Source organism: Podarcis pityusensis, assembly GCF_964106645.2.
Source record: "Podarcis pityusensis genome assembly, chromosome: 12".
Classification (NCBI taxonomy): domain Eukaryota; kingdom Metazoa; phylum Chordata; class Lepidosauria; order Squamata; family Lacertidae; genus Podarcis; species Podarcis pityusensis.
The window spans coordinates 4,050,959-4,069,355 of NC_138037.1; the positions used below are offsets into that span (position 1 = coordinate 4,050,959).

At 46.2% G+C, this 18,397-nt stretch overlaps 1 protein-coding gene across 1 annotated transcript in view; it reads right to left on the reverse strand.

Moving 5' to 3' along the window:
• The window catches only part of LOC308459071 (zinc finger protein 777-like), a 29,039-nt gene extending 11,707 nt beyond the window's left edge, over window positions 1–17,332 (reverse strand). Inside the window, exons 1-6 of the mRNA XM_080974141.1 lie at window positions 16,699–17,332; window positions 14,407–14,784; window positions 9,526–9,643; window positions 8,199–8,318; window positions 4,635–4,742; window positions 1,871–1,993 (exon numbers count right to left, since the gene is read on the reverse strand). Of these exons, the coding sequence (XP_080830267.1) occupies window positions 1,871–1,993; window positions 4,635–4,742; window positions 8,199–8,318; window positions 9,526–9,643; window positions 14,407–14,784; window positions 16,699–16,725 (874 nt within the window). The 5' untranslated portion in view covers window positions 16,726–17,332. The remainder of the gene's footprint in view (window positions 1–1,870; window positions 1,994–4,634; window positions 4,743–8,198; window positions 8,319–9,525; window positions 9,644–14,406; window positions 14,785–16,698) is intronic.
• Window positions 17,333–18,397: the final 1,065 nt, after the last annotated feature.

Here is an 18,397-nt window from a genome sequence, read left to right on the forward strand (position 1 = left end):
GAACTGCTAAAGCGCGCTTTGCACATGCGCAGAAGCGCCGAAACGCAACCCGCACATGCGCAGAAGCGCCGCTGCGGGTTGCGAGCGTGCATCCAGCACGGATCACGTTCGCAACCCGAGCGCCCACTGTACTTTTTCTCTCTCTTCGAGAAGATGTGAGAGGACGCCATTATTGCTTTGTCCTGTATATATTGCTTAATAAATTACTTTGAATGCCACACCTAATCTCCACGTCGTTTCGGCTATACTCTGCTGATACCTTCATATCTTTGGGTATGTGTCGCTGGTGCGCACCGGGACTGAAGATTTATGACATCCCGGGCTGCGCTTCATAAGGAAGACGCCCGGAGAGGTTTGTCTCGATCTGAGGGCTGCGTGCGCCCCCAGGCGTGTTCCAACACCCTAAAGCCCCAAACACCCCTGGAAGGCACCAGTTTAATAGAATTGTAGGGTTGAAAGGGACCCCAGGAGTCATCTACAACTCCCTGCACTGCAGTATATAACAGCAGCAACAACAACAACAACTTATTTATACGGCCTAGGACCCTCGTACCTACGGGACTGCCTCTCCTGGTATGTCCCACAGAGGAACTTACGGTCTTCAAACAAAAACATCCTGAAGGTCCCAGGCCACAGGGAGGTTAGGCTGGCCTCAACCAGAGCCAGGGCTTTTTCGGCCGTGGCCCCGATCTGGTGGAACGCTCTGTCACAAGGGACTAGGGCCCTGCGGGACTTGACATCTTTCCGCAGGGCCTGCAAGACGGAGCTGTTCTGCCAGGCCTTTGGTCGGGGTTCGGTCTGACTCCCTCTCCCCATTCATAAGAACTTGCATGAAAGTGGCCTCCCAATTTTTCTCACAGGCCCATATAAGTCCAGCACAAACAGTTGGGCCTGGTGAGCATTTAAGGTCCCCAACCCTAATCTGCGGGTTGCCATCTGATTGGATTTTATTCTGATCCTGATCTGATTTGAGGATGTATTTTAATTGATTGTCTGATTTTATGTTACAGTAATGCGTTATACATTTGATGTTAGCCGCTCTGAGCCCGGCTTCAGCTGGGGAGGGCGGGATATAAATAAAAATTATTATTATTATTATTATTATTATTATTATTATTATTAATACCCCGCCCATCTGGCTGGGTTTCCCCAACCACTCTGGATGGCTCCCAACAAAATATTAAAAACAGGCTGAGACATCAAACATTAAAAACTTCCCTAAAGAGGGCTGCCTTCAGATGTCTTCTAAAAGTCAGTTGTTTATCTCCTTAACATCTGGTGGGAGGGCGTTCCACAGGGCAGGCACCACCACCGAGAAGGCCCTCTGCCTGGTTCCCTGTAGCATTGCTTCTTGCAATGAGGGAACTGCCAGAAGGCCCTCGGCGCTGGACCTCAGTGTCCAGGCAGAACGATGGGCGTGGAGACGCTCCTTCAGGTATACTGGACCAAGGCCGTTTAGGGCTTTCAAGGTCAGCACCAACACTTTGAAATTATTTCACAAACTAAGAAATCCAATCGTCCATGTTGCTTCCTTTTTTTTTACAGCCGATGTTTAAATCATGCACTATACAATGCAAATATACAGTTCCAAGGCTGCCCCCAGGCAGCAAGAAGATTTCTTTGAGCCAGTGCAATATAAATTAAAATGCTGCAAAGTTTCGGCCTTGAAATGGAACTGAAATGCCCCACCCAGGTCAGTAGTTTTCAAAAAAAAATAATTGTGAATTGCTTGAAACTTCCTGGAGTGTGGAAGGCCTTTGCCAGAGGTGCTGGGTCCCTAGGCTGAGCGCCAATGCCCCCCTGCTCTTACAGTTCTGCTGCATGAGCTGCTTTGAATCTGGGGTGCGTCCCCCCAGATCTCATCGCTCACCTGCGTTGTCTGAAGTAGAGCCCTTGTGAGTTTCTGCTTCCAAGTTGCCCCCCTGCAGTGACTCGCAGGGGTTGGCTCCTTCTGCGTCGCTCGGTAAAGTATCCAGTCCAGAAACCGTATAATCTGTTGGGGAGCCGAGCAGCAGAGTTAAGAGTTATTGTGCTATCACTGCTTTGTTTTCAATTCCTTTCAGTATATTTAAGGAATCACAGCACAATGACGTACAAGAATACAGAAAGAAATGAAGGAAGGCAATCCAACGGAAGTAAAATTCAACATGCACACAAAATGCAAATTTGGGTTGTTTCAGTCACAATCCCTTCACACAGGGAAGGAATTTTCTTCAGCTGCCGAATATGGCGGCAACATCGCCACCAATCATCTGCTACGACCCCAAGGTCTGATTCCTGGTCCATCACTGCCAGTTGAGGCTCCATGAGTGTATAATAATAATAATAATAATAATAATAATATTTTTTTATTTATACCCCGTCCATCTGGCTGGGTTTCCCCAGCCACTCTGGGCGGCTTCCAACAAAACACTAAAATACAATAACCTATTAAACATTAAAAGCTTCCCTAAACAGGGCTGCCTTCAGATGTCTTCTAAAAGTTTGGTACCGTATTTTTCGCTCTATAAGATGCACCAGACCACAAGATGCACCTAGTTTTTGGAGGAGGGAAACAAGAAAAAAAATATTCTGAATCCCAGAAGCCAGAACAGCAAGAGGGATTGCTGCGCAGCCTGCATTTGCTCCATAGACGCGCACACATTTCCCCTTACTTTTTAGGAGGGAAAAAGTGAGTCTTATAGAGCAAAAAATACGATAGTTATTTTTCTCTTTGACATCAGGTGGGAGGGTGTTCCACAGGGCGGGTGCCACTACCGAGAAGGCACCCGCCCTGTGGAATATGTGAAATTAATCATTTTTGCCAAAAAATGCATTAATTTAGAATTATGAGTAACCTGGCCTTGTGTTCATGGAAGCCAGGTTATTATTGGATGGTTTTTGTTTTATTATGTATTTTGTGTACAGTCGTAGCTTGGAAGTCAAGCAGCTTATTTCCCAAACGTTTTGGCTCCTGAACGTCGCAAACCCGGAAGTGAGTGTTCCGGTTTGCGAACTGTTTTTGGAAGCCGAACGTCCGACGGGGCTTCCGATTGGCTGCAGGAGATTTCTGCAGCCAATCGGAAGCCACGCTTTGGTTTTCAAACGTTTTGGAAATCGAACGGACTTCCAGAACAGATTCCGTTCGACTTCCAAGGTACAACTGTAATCATTTTGTATTTTTATACTGCGAACCACCCTGTAATACTGAACAGTATTATTATTATTATTATTATTATTATTATTATTATCCCGCCCATCTGGCTGTGTTTCCCAAGCTACTCTGAGCAGCTTACAGCCTATCTAAAAACATAATAAAAACATCAAACACTAAAAACCTCCCGATACAGGGCTGCCTCCAGATGTCTTCTAAAAAGTTATGCAATTCTTTTATCTCCTTGACATCTGAAAGGAGGGCGTTTCACAGGGATTATTATTATTTTACTGCCCATTCATTCAGTTCGGAGAGGTCCTTTCTTCATCTCTTTAATGACGCTGGACGATTTAGCCTCATGAGCAAACCTCCCTGCTCACCCCTAACTCTAGATTAGTTTATGAACAAGTTAGCGAGAATCCTGGGAGTTGCAGTCCAAGGACACATCTGGGAAGCCCTGGCTGAAGAGCTGCTCTATGCAACATAAACATAGCAGAGTCCCTTCCCTGTGGGGCATACCTGAGATCAAGTGGCAGGGAGTTCCAAAGTCTAGGTGCTGACCTTTAAAGCCCTAAACGGCCTCGGTCCAGTATACCCGCAGGAGCATCTCCACCTCCATCGTTCTGCCCGGACACTGAGGTCCAGTGCCGAGGGTCTTCTGGCGGTTTCCTCCTTGCGAGAAGCCAAGTTACAGGGAACCAGGCAGAGGGCCTTCTCGGTGGTGGCGCCCGCCCTGTGGAACGCCCTCCCAGCAGATGTCAAGGAAATAAACAACTGTCTGACTTTTGGAAGACATCTGAAGGCAGCCCTGTTTAGGGAAGCTTTTAATGTTTAGTAGGTTATTGTATTTTAGTGTTTTGTTGGAAGCCGCCCAGAGTGGCTGGGGAAACCCAGCCAGATGGGCAGGGTATAAATAATAAATTATTATTATTATTATTATTATTATTATTATTATTATTACTACTATTATTATTAGGTGCTGCCACACTAAAAGATCTGAGTTCTTACAGATGCGGAAAGCGAGTATTGTGTGGTCCCTGTAGTAGTCTCTGTCAGATGGACATTTTGGGCAGGGTGGTAGGGTTAGAGGGAAAATAGGATGCCTATAGGATGCCTGGGCTTCTCAGACCCACTTACGGCATATCCCATAGAGTCAGTTTCCCTTTGGCTGTACTGAATCTCAGCTAAGACGCCTTACTTGGTCTAGACATTTTCACATTAACGCGCAATGTGGAGACACCTTCCTCAGATGACAAGAGGATGGTGCTGACAACGCCACGGTTGCAGGTTCGAAGCTGCAAGCTCCTGCATTGCAGGGGGTTGGACTAGATGACCGCTGGGTCCCTTCCAACTCTACAATTCTACGAGATAAATATAAGTGGAGAGATAGAGCTGCGCAGCAGCCAGGAAAGGAAGCCTCAATACGGATAACCTAAAAACGGAACAAGCCTCTTGTGATGACATGGGAGAACGGCTGTTGTGGTGCTTTCAACATACTCACAGTTGCAGGTACTTTGACAGAGGGCTCCGTCCTGGCCATTGCCCTTGGTACACAATTCCTCCTCCTGCTTAATCCACGAAATAATATCTGTCCTGGAAATGGGAGATTCTGTTTCCGGGAGATGAGAGAGAGAGAGAGAGAGAGAGAGAGAGAGAGAGAGAGAGAGAGAGAAGTTTGGCCTTTCCTATGTATTCCTGGTTTATCTGAAATCTCAAAACGCTCCTGGACCAAACAAAGGCGGCATTTTTTCATCTCCGCCAAGCTAAGCAGTTGGCTCCTTACCTCTCTCGCCCTGACCTCGCCACTGTGATCCATGTGACAGTCACCTCCAGACTTGATTATTGTAACTCATTCTACGTGGCGCTGCCCTTGAAGCTGACCCAGAAACTCCAGCGGGTGCAGAATGCCGCGGTGAGACTCCTTACAGGGTCCTCGCCGCAGGATCACATTCACCCGGTGCTATACCAGCTGCACTGGCTCCCGGTGGAGTACAGGATCAGGTTTAAGGTGCTGGTTTTAATCTTTAAAGCCCTATACGGCCTAGGACCCTCATACCTACGGGACCGCCTCTCCTGGTAAGTCCCAAGGAGGACCTTAAAGGTAAAAGTAAAGGACCCCTGACCATTAGGTCCAGTCGTGGCCGACTCTGGGGTTTCGGCGCTGATCTCGCTTTACTGGCCAAGGGAGCCGGCCAGCATGACTAAGCCGATTCTGCCGAACCAGAGCAGCGCACGGAAACATCGTTTACCTTCCCGCCAGAGCGGTACCTATTTATCTACTTGCACTTTGACGTGCTTTCGAACTGCTAGGTTGGCAGGAGCAGGGACCGAGCAATGGGAGCTCACCCTGTCGCGGGGATGCGAACCGCCAACCGTCTGATCAGCAAATCCTAGGCTCTGTGGTTTAACCCACAGCGCCACCTGCGTCCCCGGAGGACCTTGCGGTCTTCAAATAAAAACATTTTGGAGGTCCCAAGCTGCAAAGTGGTTAGATTGGTGTCAACTAGGGCCAGGGCCTTTTCAGTACTGGCCCCGACCTGGTGGAACGCTCTGTCACAAGAGACTAGGGCCCTGCGGGACTTGACATCTTTCCGCAGGGCCTGCAAGACAGAGCTGTTCCACCAGGCCTTTGGCCAAGGCACAGTCTGACTCCCTCTCTCCTGTAATCCTCATAGCACTCTAGCCCAATGGTTGCCATTAATTTGATTTTGAGTTGATTTTAAAGTGAATTGATTTTAGAATGCTGTTACTTTTATTGTTGTTAGCCGCTCTGAGCCCGGCTTCGGCTGGTGAGGGCGAGATATAAATTATTATTATTATTATTAATAATAATAATAATAATAATGACAAACAGGTTTTTCCAAGCACTCAGGAGAGCTGGCTCCACCATGCATTCAATGCATGGCGTTGGGAATATTGGTCGCCTCAGTTTCTACAATACGATACGATACGATATCTTTATTGTCATTGTCCCTTGCGGAACAATGAAATTGAAAACTACATAAAACTACATAAAAACTACATAAAACTACCACAAAACTACATAAAACTACATAAAAACTACATAAAACTACTACAAAACTACATAAAACATTCAAAAACTCTAAAACCCCATTTTAAAACACACTATACTACAGAAACCCCTTATGCTGCGTTTAGAACCAGAATTGCATTAGCGTAGAAACTGTTTCTCAGGCGGCTAGTCCTGGCCTTTATAACCCTATACCTTCTTCCAGAAGACAGAAGCTGAAAGAGATAATTTCCGGGGTACGTACTATCATGTGCTATCTCTGCCGCTTTCTTATGGCACCTGGCAGCATAGATTTGATCTAAGGTGGGAAGAGTGCACCCAGTTATTCTCTCTGCAGTCTTTACAACCCTGGATAGCATTGTTTTTTCCCTGGCCGTGCAGCTCCCAAACCACATGCACAGACCATAAGTTAATACGCTCTCCACAGTACTATGGTCAGATGCCATCAACAGGTCCTTTGAGGGATTGTTTTTCCGGAGGATTCTCAGAAAATATAACCTCTGCTGTGCTCTCTTCACCAGGTCTTTGGTGTTCTCTCCCCACAGCAAAACGAAAACGCAGTGCAAACAAGAACCAGGGACACCTCAAAAGCACTTTTTTGCGCTGGGTAGCCTTAGTTGGCAGGCAAGGTCTACTTGGCGCACTGACTAAAAGTTTAGGGTTGCTTGCGGGAGATTTTGTGAGAGCACTGCAGAATCGGGGGAGCGCAAGGTGGAGAGCTTAAAAGTTCTTGCCACGTCGTGTGGATCGGGTGCAAAGAAAGCTTTTAAGTTCTCCTTGCATGCATTTAACCTGCACCACTCCAGCCAGCCTCCTAAACAAAGCGGAAATTCTGCAAGTTAAATGCAGGGAACACTTTTTTTGTGTGACCTTCCTGGGACACAAGCCTGGGTTGTGTGATTAGAGGTCCAGCGCTGCCCAGGAGGCAAGACCCACCCCTTCTCGGCCTCGCTGAGGTGGTCCAAAGGAAAGCAGAGCAAGACGTTGGGCACCTGGTGTGATTGTACTGTATTAAAGACCTGCGCAGGGCGGTTCTTAAAAAGGGACGCGGGTGGCGCTGTGGGTTAAACCACACAGCCTAGGGCTTGCTGATCACAAGGTCAGCGGTTCGAATCCCCGCGATGGGGTGAGCTCCCGTTGCTCAGTCCCTGCTCCTGCCAACCTAGCAGTTTGAAAGCACGTCAAAGTGCAAGTAGATAAACAGGTACCGCTCCGGCGGGAAGGTAAACGGCGTTTCTGTGCGCTGCTCTGGTTTGCCAGAAGCAGCTTAGTCACCCTGTCTGCGGACAAAACACCGGCTCCCTCGGCCAGCAAAGCGTGATGAGCGCCACAACCCCAGAGTCGTGTGCTACTGGACCTAATGGTCAGGGGTCCCTTTACCTTTATCCTTTACATTTGAAGGACGCAGGTGGCGCTGTGGTCTAAACCACAGAGCCTAGGACTTGCCAATCAGAAGGTCGGCAGTTCGAATCCCCATGACGGGGTGAGCTCCTGTTGCTCGGTCCCAGCTCCTGCCAATCTAGCAGTTCGAAAGCACGTCAAAGTGCAAGTAGATGAATAGGTACCACTCTGGCGGGAAGGTAAACGGTGTTTCCATGTGCTGCTCTGGTTCGCCAGAAGCGGCTTAGTCATGCTGGCCACATGACCTGGAAGCTGTACGCCGGCTCCCTCGGCCAATAAAGTGAGATGAGCGCCGCAACCCCAGAGTCGGCCACGACTGGACCTAATGGTCAGGGGTCCCTTTACCTTTTAGGGCGGTTCTTGGGGTGAACGAGAGGTAGGGCTGTAAAATGGGGGTCAGGGTTGCTGGCAGTTCCCAAGATTTGCCCTGCCTTGCTCCCAACGTAATATCTCCTTTAAGTGAAGCATTTCCAGAAACTGGTCACTCCCTTCCATCTACACATGAGCAGCAAGACGTTACTGCTGGAAGATCCCAAAAGGAGAACAGCAATTTCCCCTGGGATGCTTTGGAAAGGACAGAATCACACACACACAAAATACACATCAAGCAATTCTCAATTTAAAATTTGATACCTGTTTTGGAATCGGACGAAGGTTCCTGAGCACATCCTTCTGAGTTTTTCTGGTCCAGAATGTGAGGAGCACCTTCTTGCGCAGTACAGGTGAAATTCTCCAGTTTAGAAACAGCAAGATCTGGTCAAAGGAGACGGGGAAGGGAGAACACTGTCGTTACGAAGATCCCATTAAAGGGCAGTGTTTTATTTTTAAGAGAGGCCATCCTAAATTAAAATTACCAGTTCCATTTACAATGCCTCTCAAAGCAATCTCACAGTATGATGAAGCATATATGCAACCATGGCATAGAGTTAAAGCGGTTAGAAACAATTACATATATAATAATTAATAAATAATATGTATTTATTTATTTTTTATACCAAGTCCTTCCCTGTTCAGAAAACCGGGCTCAGGGCGGCTAAAAACAAATTTAAAACACTTAATTGATACAACAAAAAACAGCATAAAATACAGTATAAAACGTACATAACAATAAATTCAGAATTCAAAAATCAATTTAGGGGGGGAAATCCATCCAATAGACATTAGATGATCACCAGGGCTAGCTGGCTAAATTAGTCCTATTTGGGCCAGCGAAGAGAATTTGCTGTGGGATCCCAGAGCGGGTAATCTTCATAAAAGAGGAGAGGGAAGGAAGGAAGGGGAATAAAAGATCAGGCTAAGTTCAAATTGAAAGACAGGCGGAATAGCTCTGTCTTACAGGCCCTGCGGAAGGAATAAATGCCAATTCCAATTCCGAAACTAGCTGGGATAGAAGTCTCGGCTGAGGAGGCTTGTTGAAAGAGGAGAGCATTCCGACAGGTACCGAAAAGTTAAGAGAGACTGTGCCCGTCTGATACATAACAGCAGGGAGTTCCAAAGGGAACTCTAAACAACTTTAGGAATGCAAGAGGATGGAGTGACGTCCCTGGTTCATTCAGGATGGCCTAGCCAGGGTGAACCACCCTAGGATCTTCGGATGAAAGGCAGTATACAAATTTTAATAATAATAATAAACCCCATATTCATGGCAAGAGAACCAGCTATGACCTGCAAGAGTAGCTTAGGGGTATTTTGGCCCACTGATTTATTTCATTTATTTCATATCTTTCCTCCAAGGACCTCAAGGTTTCTCTCGTTCCCCATCTTATCCTCAAAACAGCCCGGCTGAGTGATAGGTTGAGCTGAGAGACAGCGGCTGGCCCAAAGTCGCCCAGTGAGCCTCATGGCAAAGCAGGGAGATTCGAACTCCAGACTCCCATGGTCTAGTCCGATGCTTTAACCACTACACCACACTGTTGCCACCCCGAAAGGGATCCCATGGAGAGCTGGCCCTGCTCCTTACCGAGGGAGATCAGAGACTCTCCGTTCCCCTTGGCCACGTTTTTATACAACTCCTTCTGCCAATCTTCTAGCCTCTCCCGGGAAAAGGGAGCCGAGCCATCGCCAAAAGCCGCTGAGACCTGGGGGATAACAACAAATAACCAATAAACAATTTAACCCCTGTTGCAATCAATAGTCAATAATATCCAAGGCAACACGATGACCAAATACAATGATACGATATCAATATACACTCTTTATATAATATGAAATATATGAAATCACATAAACAGAAAACTTACGAATCTCTGAAAGTCACAAAATATGCACTCTTAATGGATTCTCTTTCAAACATAAAACCAAATAAACATAAGTCTCTGAAAGTCTTTGAAGACTATGCAAGTCTCTGAAAGAAGCAATATATCAGATTTTTATCTGGTGAAAAAAGGCTGTAAAGCTTTGTTTATGGCGTTCAACGCTGCCGAGGTAGTTCACAAACAGACGTATTGAACAGTGATTCCGGATATACCCACTGCTTCGTAGAATTCTTCAGCACAGCAGAAGGATACAGAAATGTGTCAAAAACCCATCTATATGGTGAATGGTAAAGGATGAACAACAATTGCTATGGAGCAGGCACTGTGGGTTAAACCAGAGAGCCTAGAACTTGCCGATCAGAAGGTCGGCGGTTCAAATCCCCGCGATGGGGTGAGCTCCCGTTGCTCAGTCCCTGCTTCTGCCAACCTAGCAGTTCGAAAGCACGTCAACGTGCAAGTAGATAAATAGGTACCACTCCGGCGGGAAGGTAAATGACGTTTCCGTGTGCTGCTCTGGTTTGCCAGAAGCGGCTTAGTCCTGCTGGCCACATGACCCGGAAGCTGTACGCCGGCTCCCTCGGCCAATAAAGCGAGATGAGCGCCACAACTCCAGAGTCGTCCGCGACTGAACCTAATGGTCAGGGGTCCCTTTACCTTTACATGTGAAGAGATAGTGCGACTCATGCAACACGTTGGTGATTAATATACACAGAACAATAATTATACATACTTTATCAACCTCCTGAGAAAAACACAAAACATTAAACAAAGCCACAGAGACTTGTTGAACTACCCAGCCTAAAATGAACTTATAATGTCTGGTTTCAATAGATTTTTCAAATGCTTAACTCAGTCTTTTAGATAAGTTCATGACGATACCAACAAAAGGTAAGTTGGGTGTTATTCACAATACCGGGAGATGCTAGTGGAGTGGTAGACAGATGTTAATAAAGTTGTAGACAATGAAGTTGTAGACGACAGGGTGCCGGCATTTTGCAAGTCTCTGTGGCTTGGACCGTATTAAGAAAATGTCAAGGATATTTGTGCAGGGAAAACTCAGCAGGCAACCGGCAACCCAGTCAGAAGGGCAGGGTAAAAATAATAAAATTACTACACTTTTTCTCTGAGAATGTGGCATAATTTCTAATTTCTACACGTGCGGGAAATACCTCTATATGAGTCTGTATAATTCCTAGGCCTGTGGGATCCCCAGCTTGCTGAGGATGTTAGCACTGGTTCTTCATAGAATCGTACAATTGGAATGGATCCTGAGCGTCATTCAGACCAACCCCCAGCCATGAAGGAATCTCAACTCAAGCATCCGTGACAGATGGCCATTCAGCCTTTTTATTCATTTATATTTTAGTTTCTTAGCCCAAGAAGGGCTAACTTGTTTAGAAATAAACATTTGCACCATGCTTTTCTGCCGGACAGCCCCCAGTACCAAAGGGGCAACCCAACAAACAGCGCAATATAGATAGCTAGATAGCAGAATCAAAGAATAATTTTGTTATGTACTGAGTTGAATAGGATCCAAAATGCAGCAGTCTGATTGGTCCTAGGACAATAGGATCCAGAATGCAGCAGTCTGATTGGTCCACAGGAGCCACCCAACCCAGCTCCAGGTGGAAGTGAATCCGCAACCTGATTGGCCTACAGGAGAATCCCGGAATTAGCCAATCACGTGGGGCCCATTGTGAAAATAATGTATATAAGGCAGACATTCTGGGGGAACTTCCATTCCTCCTCACCACTATGAGCTGAATAAAGAGCATGAAATCCACTCTTGACTCCGAGTATATTTCAAATTTCAAGAAGGATGGTTCAGAAAACATAAGCAGTCTTGGGGCCATGGGTTCGAGTCCTGCTTTGGGCAAAAGATTCCTGCATTGCAGGGGGTCCCTTCCTATGATTCTGTGTGCCATGAGCTCCTTAGCGGAAAGCTGAGGTGTGAATCCAATAAATAAAATCACAGCCTGCTCCTTGACAGAACTACTACTGCAGACTTCCCCAATTCTCTAGGTCTGTGCTTACCTTTTTTAAAAAAAAAAAAATAATTTTTATTGAATGGTTTTATGTTACAAAAAACAATACAGCCATACTACCACTAAATATACTTAAGAAATGAAAAATTACATACATTGATATTTAGTTTGTTATTTGTTATTTACCGTCTTATTTCCTCCCAAACATTGCATACAACAACACACATATGTGCAGACACCCACACAGAAAATGATAATAATGAAAGTAAATATTTTCCCCCTTTTATCTTCCAAAATCTTTTCTTCAGCTTTGACTTCCTGTCAAGTCCCTTTGCATATGTTTTACCTTACATTCGAATGTACACAAAACAATAAACCTTTCTATATAATTTTTCTAATACATTCTGAAAACATAATAAATCCTTAATTGTAATCTACCTCCTTTTAGTTCCTTTATCATTTGAATGCTAGCACGGAGTCAAAACTATTATTGTATTTTTGAACATATTTTTTATAAACATCCCATTTTTCCGCTAATTTTTGCTTTGAGTTTCCTCTGAGTTTACTATTCAGTTGAGCCGTCTCCACCAATTCCTGTAATTTGATTTGCCAATCTGTTATTTTTGGAGCCTCGTGATCTTTCCATCCCTTGGCCACAAGTATACGAGCCGCTGCGGTTGCATACAAGAATACCTCTCTTAGATTTTTTGGGATCTCTTTATCTAAAATACTTAATAGAAATGCCTCCAGTTTTTTAGTAAAAGTTATCCCCATCATCTTTTTTAATTCATCGTATATTTCCCCCCAAAAAATCTTAATCTTTTCACACATCCACCACATGTGGATCATGTCACCGTTATTTCCTCCACATCTCCAACAAGCATTCGCCAAATTTTTATACATTCTTGATAATCTGGAAGGAGTGAGGTACCACCTATGAGCCATTTTCATCATGTTCTCTCTTACATTATAGCTGGCTGTAAATTTCAAATTTACCTTCCATAAGTTTTCCCAATCTTTTAGCATAATTGGACGGCCCAAGAAACACCATAACCAATGGCAGATGAAAATGATGGACTATATGGAATTGGCGGAAATGACTGGCAGAATCCGAGACCATGGAGAAGAGTCGGTGGAAGAAGATTGGAAGAAATTTAAAGACTACTTACAGAAATATTGTAAAATTAATGAATGTTAGAATGATGACGGATTGAAGTTAAGCGGTTTCTAGCAGTAATGGTTAAAAGAATTGGAAAAATTGGTTTTTAATAGGTAAAAATTTAATGTTATAATATATTAAGATTAAAGATCACGATTAAAAAGGAGGGAAAGGAATTGCTGGACTAACAAACTGAATTGGAATACAAAAGAGGGAGGTATGAGGAGGTCCGGGAAACAAGTAAATATAAGAGAAGTGATGAAAAGATGGAATTGTTTTTAACTGTTTTTTCTTTTTTGTACTTTGTATTTTTCCTTTTTTATTGTTATTTTTCTTATTAATGTAATCTTTTTCTTTTGAAATTTTAATAAATATCATTTAAAAAAAAAAAAAGAAAGAAACACCATAACCAGACACTGGAGAGACCTGTCAGGAGTAAGCATGGACCAATGGTACCAAATAGTATGGGAAACAACCCTACTAGATTAACCAACAAACTGAAACTGACACGGGGACAAACAGAAGAAGACGCCTTCACCCCGGTATGGCTCCCCTTTATCACATACACAGCCCAACAGGACAATGACAATAATCCACCAACAGCATACAAATCAATATGGCTAACCTGATCCAAAACACCCACCCACCTCACTCACACACGAAAACAAAGATCACCACAGCCAATCCCAAGCAAACAATCACACCCTAGGCCAACCCCAACCTCTCTCACCACCAAAGGAACACAAGTGAACAACACAAGCAACGCTGACACCAAACTCTACATACATTAAACATAATGGAAACACCGCCACCCGACCCCGACCCCATCCATCTTCCCTCTCCCCACCCCCCTTTCTTTTTTCCTTTTTTCCTTCTCCCCCTAATGCCTCGACAAATGAAACGGATTTGTAAAAAGGTTACACGGGGGGGGGGGGGGAATACGAGGCATTACACTTACTTCTGTAAAACAAGAAAATCCTTAATAAAATATTCAACATCAAAACTAATAATAATACAGTGGTGCCCCGCAAGACGAATGCCTCGCAAGACGGAAAACCCGCTAGACGAAAGGGTTTTCCGTTTTTGAGTTGCTTCGCAGGACGAATTTCCCTATGGGCTTGCTTCGCAAGATGGAAACATCTTGCAAGTCTTGAGATTTTTTTCCGCTCCCCCCCCCCTTTTTCTAAGCCGCTAAGCTGCTAATAGCCTTTTAGCCGCTAAGCCGCTAAGCCTTTAATAGCCGCTAAACCGCTAATAGCACTAATCCGCTAAACCGCTAATAGGGTTGCTTCGCAAGACGAAAAAACCGCTAGACGAAGACACTCACGGAACGGATTAATTTCGTCTTGCGAGGCACCACTGTAATAATAATAATAATAATAATAATAATTATTGGACATCTAGTGCCCACTTTATCAATGAAGCCTGAGGTCTGTGCTTACCTTAGAAGCTCCTGCAGCCGCGCTCACGGGGCCCTTCAGAAACCAGAAGTTCCCGTTCTTCAGGAGGTCCTCCATGGTCTCCAGCCTCTTCTGCAGCTGCCCATACTCCTGCAGGAGAGTCTCCAGCGCTGACCACCGGCTGTCCAGCTGGCTGCCCAGTTCGGCCACGGCCTTCTCGCAGTCCCCAAATCTCTTCTCGGCTGCCTCGGACCTCTGCTCCAGGCTGAGGAGCCGAAGGGCCTGAGCCTCCACCGTCCGCTCCACCGCCTGGACAGCGCCAACCACCGTCCACAGAGAAATCGTGGCTGTCTGCGCCTCTTTGGGGAAGGCGGCATCCACGACAGGAGCAGCCAGGACTTCTGAACTCCACCTTGAAGACTGGAAGGAAATAAAAAAAATGGCCCAGTAGTACCTTAGAGACCAGGGACGCGGGTGGCGCTGTGGGTTAAACCACAGAGCCTAGGGCTTGCCGATCAGAAGGTCGGCGGTTCAAATCCCCACGACGGGGTGAGCTCCCGTTGCTCGGTCCCTGCTCCTGCCAACCTAGCAGTTCAAAAGCACGTCAAAGTGCAAGTAGATAAATAGGTACCGCTCTGGTGGGAAGGTAAACGGCATTTCCGTGCGCTGCTCTGGTTCGCCAGAAGCGGCTTAGTCCTGCTGGCCACATGACCCGGAAGCTGTACGCCGGCTCCCTCGGCCAGTAAAGCGAGATGAGTGCCAAAACCCCAGAGTCGGCCACAACTGGACCTAATGGTCAGGGGTCCCTTTACCTTTACTTTACCTTAGAGATCAACTATGCTTGTTCTGGGTATAAGCTTATACCCAGAACAAACTTAGTTGGCCTCTTAGTCAGTCAGTTTTATTGCACATAGCCAAAGGCTGCCGCAATGTACACAATTAAAATCGTTCAACAATTAAAAGAAAATATACAAAATACTTGAAACATTTATATTATCAAACCATTACCTACTCTAAACAGAGCTATAAAAGTACCTTAATATACAAGTTAAGACATTAAACAATAAAATTTATAAGCTAAAATTATCACATGGCCACTAATATATTAAAAAATAATGTTAATTAATACAATGTGCAACTATATTCGGAGTTTGGGGATAAAGATAGACTAGAGCTATAGATAGACTATAGGGTCAAATAAACTCATCTCCTTTACAGTTGGTGGCTATCTTGGCTATATAATTTGCTCTAATTTTCCTAGCGGCAGTTGCAAAGAGTGCTACACGCCAGGTCACATACTTATCTGTGTCTGCGAGGAGATATAAAATCATGTCAGAGGGGTTCCAGAACAAACTCAGTTGGTCTCTTGGGTGCCACTGGACAATTTTTTAATCTATTTCGACTGCGTCAGACCAACACAGCTACCTACCTGAATCAAGGATGGAAGGAGTGAGGGGGTGGTCTCTTAACTCACCAAGGCAGTCCTTGCCAACCGGGTGCCGTCAAGTTGTTCTAAACTACAATTCCCATCAGCCCATGGCCGGACGGCACCCAGTTGGCAAGATCTGCAGCAAAGCATCAGGTGAAAGGAAAATCACGCAGTTATCAACTATGGAACTCGCTTCCACAAGAGACGCTGATGGCGTCCAACCTGCAGTGGCTTTACAGTGGAACCTTGGTTCTCAAACGGCTTAGTTGACGAACAAATTGGCTCCTGAACACTGAAAAGTAAGTGTTCGGAAGTAAGTGTTCCGGTTTTCAAATGTTTTTCGGAAGCCGAACGTCCGATGTGGCTGTCGGCTATTGTTTCCGGGGCGCCTGCGCCAATCAGAAGCCGCACCTTGGTTTTGAAAGCATGTCAAAGTGCAAGTAGATAAATAGGTACCACTCTGGCCGGAAGGTAAACGGCGTTTCCGTGCGCTGCTCTGGTTCGCCAGAAGCGGCTTAGTCATGCTGGCCACATGACCCGGAAGCTGTACACCGTCTCCCTTGGCCAATAAAGCGAGATGAGCGCCGCAACCCCAGAGTCGGCCACGACTGGACCTAATAATGGTCAGGGGTCCCTTTACCTTTAAGCTATGTGCAAAATTAGTAACAACAATGCAAAATATCCGGGAAGCATTCAGGCTTGCAAAGGCGTCTGCAAACCGAGCAGTCTTAGCCAGGTGCCTGGGACGCCTGAAACGTCGCTGCCTTTTTCTGTAGCCCCCCCCCCCCACCGTGCACGTTGGTAGTGCAATATTTTGAATCATTCCCCCCCAACCCTTCTCCCAGGGGCGGCTCAGCTACCCCCAGCAAGAGCGCACCATCCCATCCCTGCAGAGCCAGCCTCACCTGGGCAGGAAGGGGCCATTCAGCCATGGTGCTGAGCCTTTGCTGGGCGCTGGATGGGGAAAGGGGTGTGCGCGTCTCCTTGCAGAGGAGCAAGCAGTGCACAGGATGTGATGGATGGGTGCAAAGGAACCGGGAAGCTTGTAGAGGTTTGCTGGGAGGCAGGAAGGCGAGAGAGAAAAGGAGAGAGAGGCGAGGCTGCGGGAAAGCAGCGGAAGAAGCGACAGCTCCATCTATGGAGCGTCGCCTGAGCAGGGAGCGAGGAGGCTGCGCTGCTTTCCCACGTGCAAATCAATAAAAGCCGGGTCCTTTGTGCGCGCATGGTGCGGAGAGCTAAAACTCTGGCTGCAAAATCTGTGGTTTAATCGTGTCCGACTCTTTGTGACCCCCTGGACCAGAGCACGCCAGGCTCTCCTGTCTTCCACTGCCTCCCGCAGTTTGGTCAAACTCATGCTGGTAGCTTCGAGAACACTGTCCAACCATCTCGTCCTCTGTCGTCCCCTTCTCCTTGTGCCCTCCATCTTTCCCAACATCAGGGTCTTTTCCAGGGAGTCTTCTCATAAGGTGGCCAAAGTCTTGGAGCCTCAGCTTCAGGATCTGTCCTTCCAGTGAGCACTCAGGGCTCATTTCCTTCAGAATGGAGAGGTTTGATCTTCTTGCAGTCCATGGGACTCTCAAGAATCTCCTCCAGCACCAGAATTCAAAAGCATCCATTCTTTGGCAATCAGCCTTCTTTATGGTCCAGCTCTCACTTCCATACATCACTACAGTGGTACCTCATGTTACAGACACTTCAGGTTACAGACTCCGCTAACACAGAAATAGTGCTTCAGTTTAAGAACTTTGCTTCAGGATGAGAACAGAAATCGTGCTCCGGTGGCATGGCAGCAGCAGGAGTCCCTATTAGCTAAAGTGGTGCTTCAGGCTGAGAACAGTTTCAGGTTAAGAACGGACCTCCAGAGCAAATTAAGTACTTAACCTGAGGTGCCACTGTACTGGGAAAACCATAGCTTTAACTATACAGACCTTTGTTGGCAAGGTGATCTCTCTGCTTTTTAAGATGCTGTCTAGGTTTGTCATTGCTTTTCTCCCAAGGAGCAGGTGTCTTTTAATTTCGTGGCTGCTGTCACCATCTGCAGTGATCATGGAGCCCAAGAAAGTAAAATCACTGTTTCCATTTCTTCCCCTTCTATTTGCCAGAAAGTGATGGGACCAGTGGCCATGATCTTCGTTTATTTGATGTTGAGTTTCTGACCATATTTTGCGCTCTCCTCTTTCACCCTCATTAAAAGGTTTCTGCCTCACTTTCTGCCATCAAGGTTGTGTCATCTGCACATCTGAGGTTGTTGATATTTCTTCCAGCAATGCTGCAAAATCTACCTCCCCCCCCAATCCAGCTGCAAAGTATTGACCCGCTTGCATTTAAAACAACAACAACCAGGATGTTGCACTACACGGACACGCATCCGTGTGCAGGACGCACTTCACACTGCAAGCATCTGGAGGGCACCCGGTTGGCCAACGCTGCAGCGCAGTTCCTGCAACGGCCGCCCAGCTTTTGCAACCCGAGGGCGCAGTGAGCATGTTCTGCCTGCAGGTGTCGCTGCAGGACTGAAGATCTCAGAAGGGGAGGAAGAGACACTCCCCCTCCCAGCGGAAATGGCAACGAACAATCAGGAGGGTACTACTTCCAACAGCATCA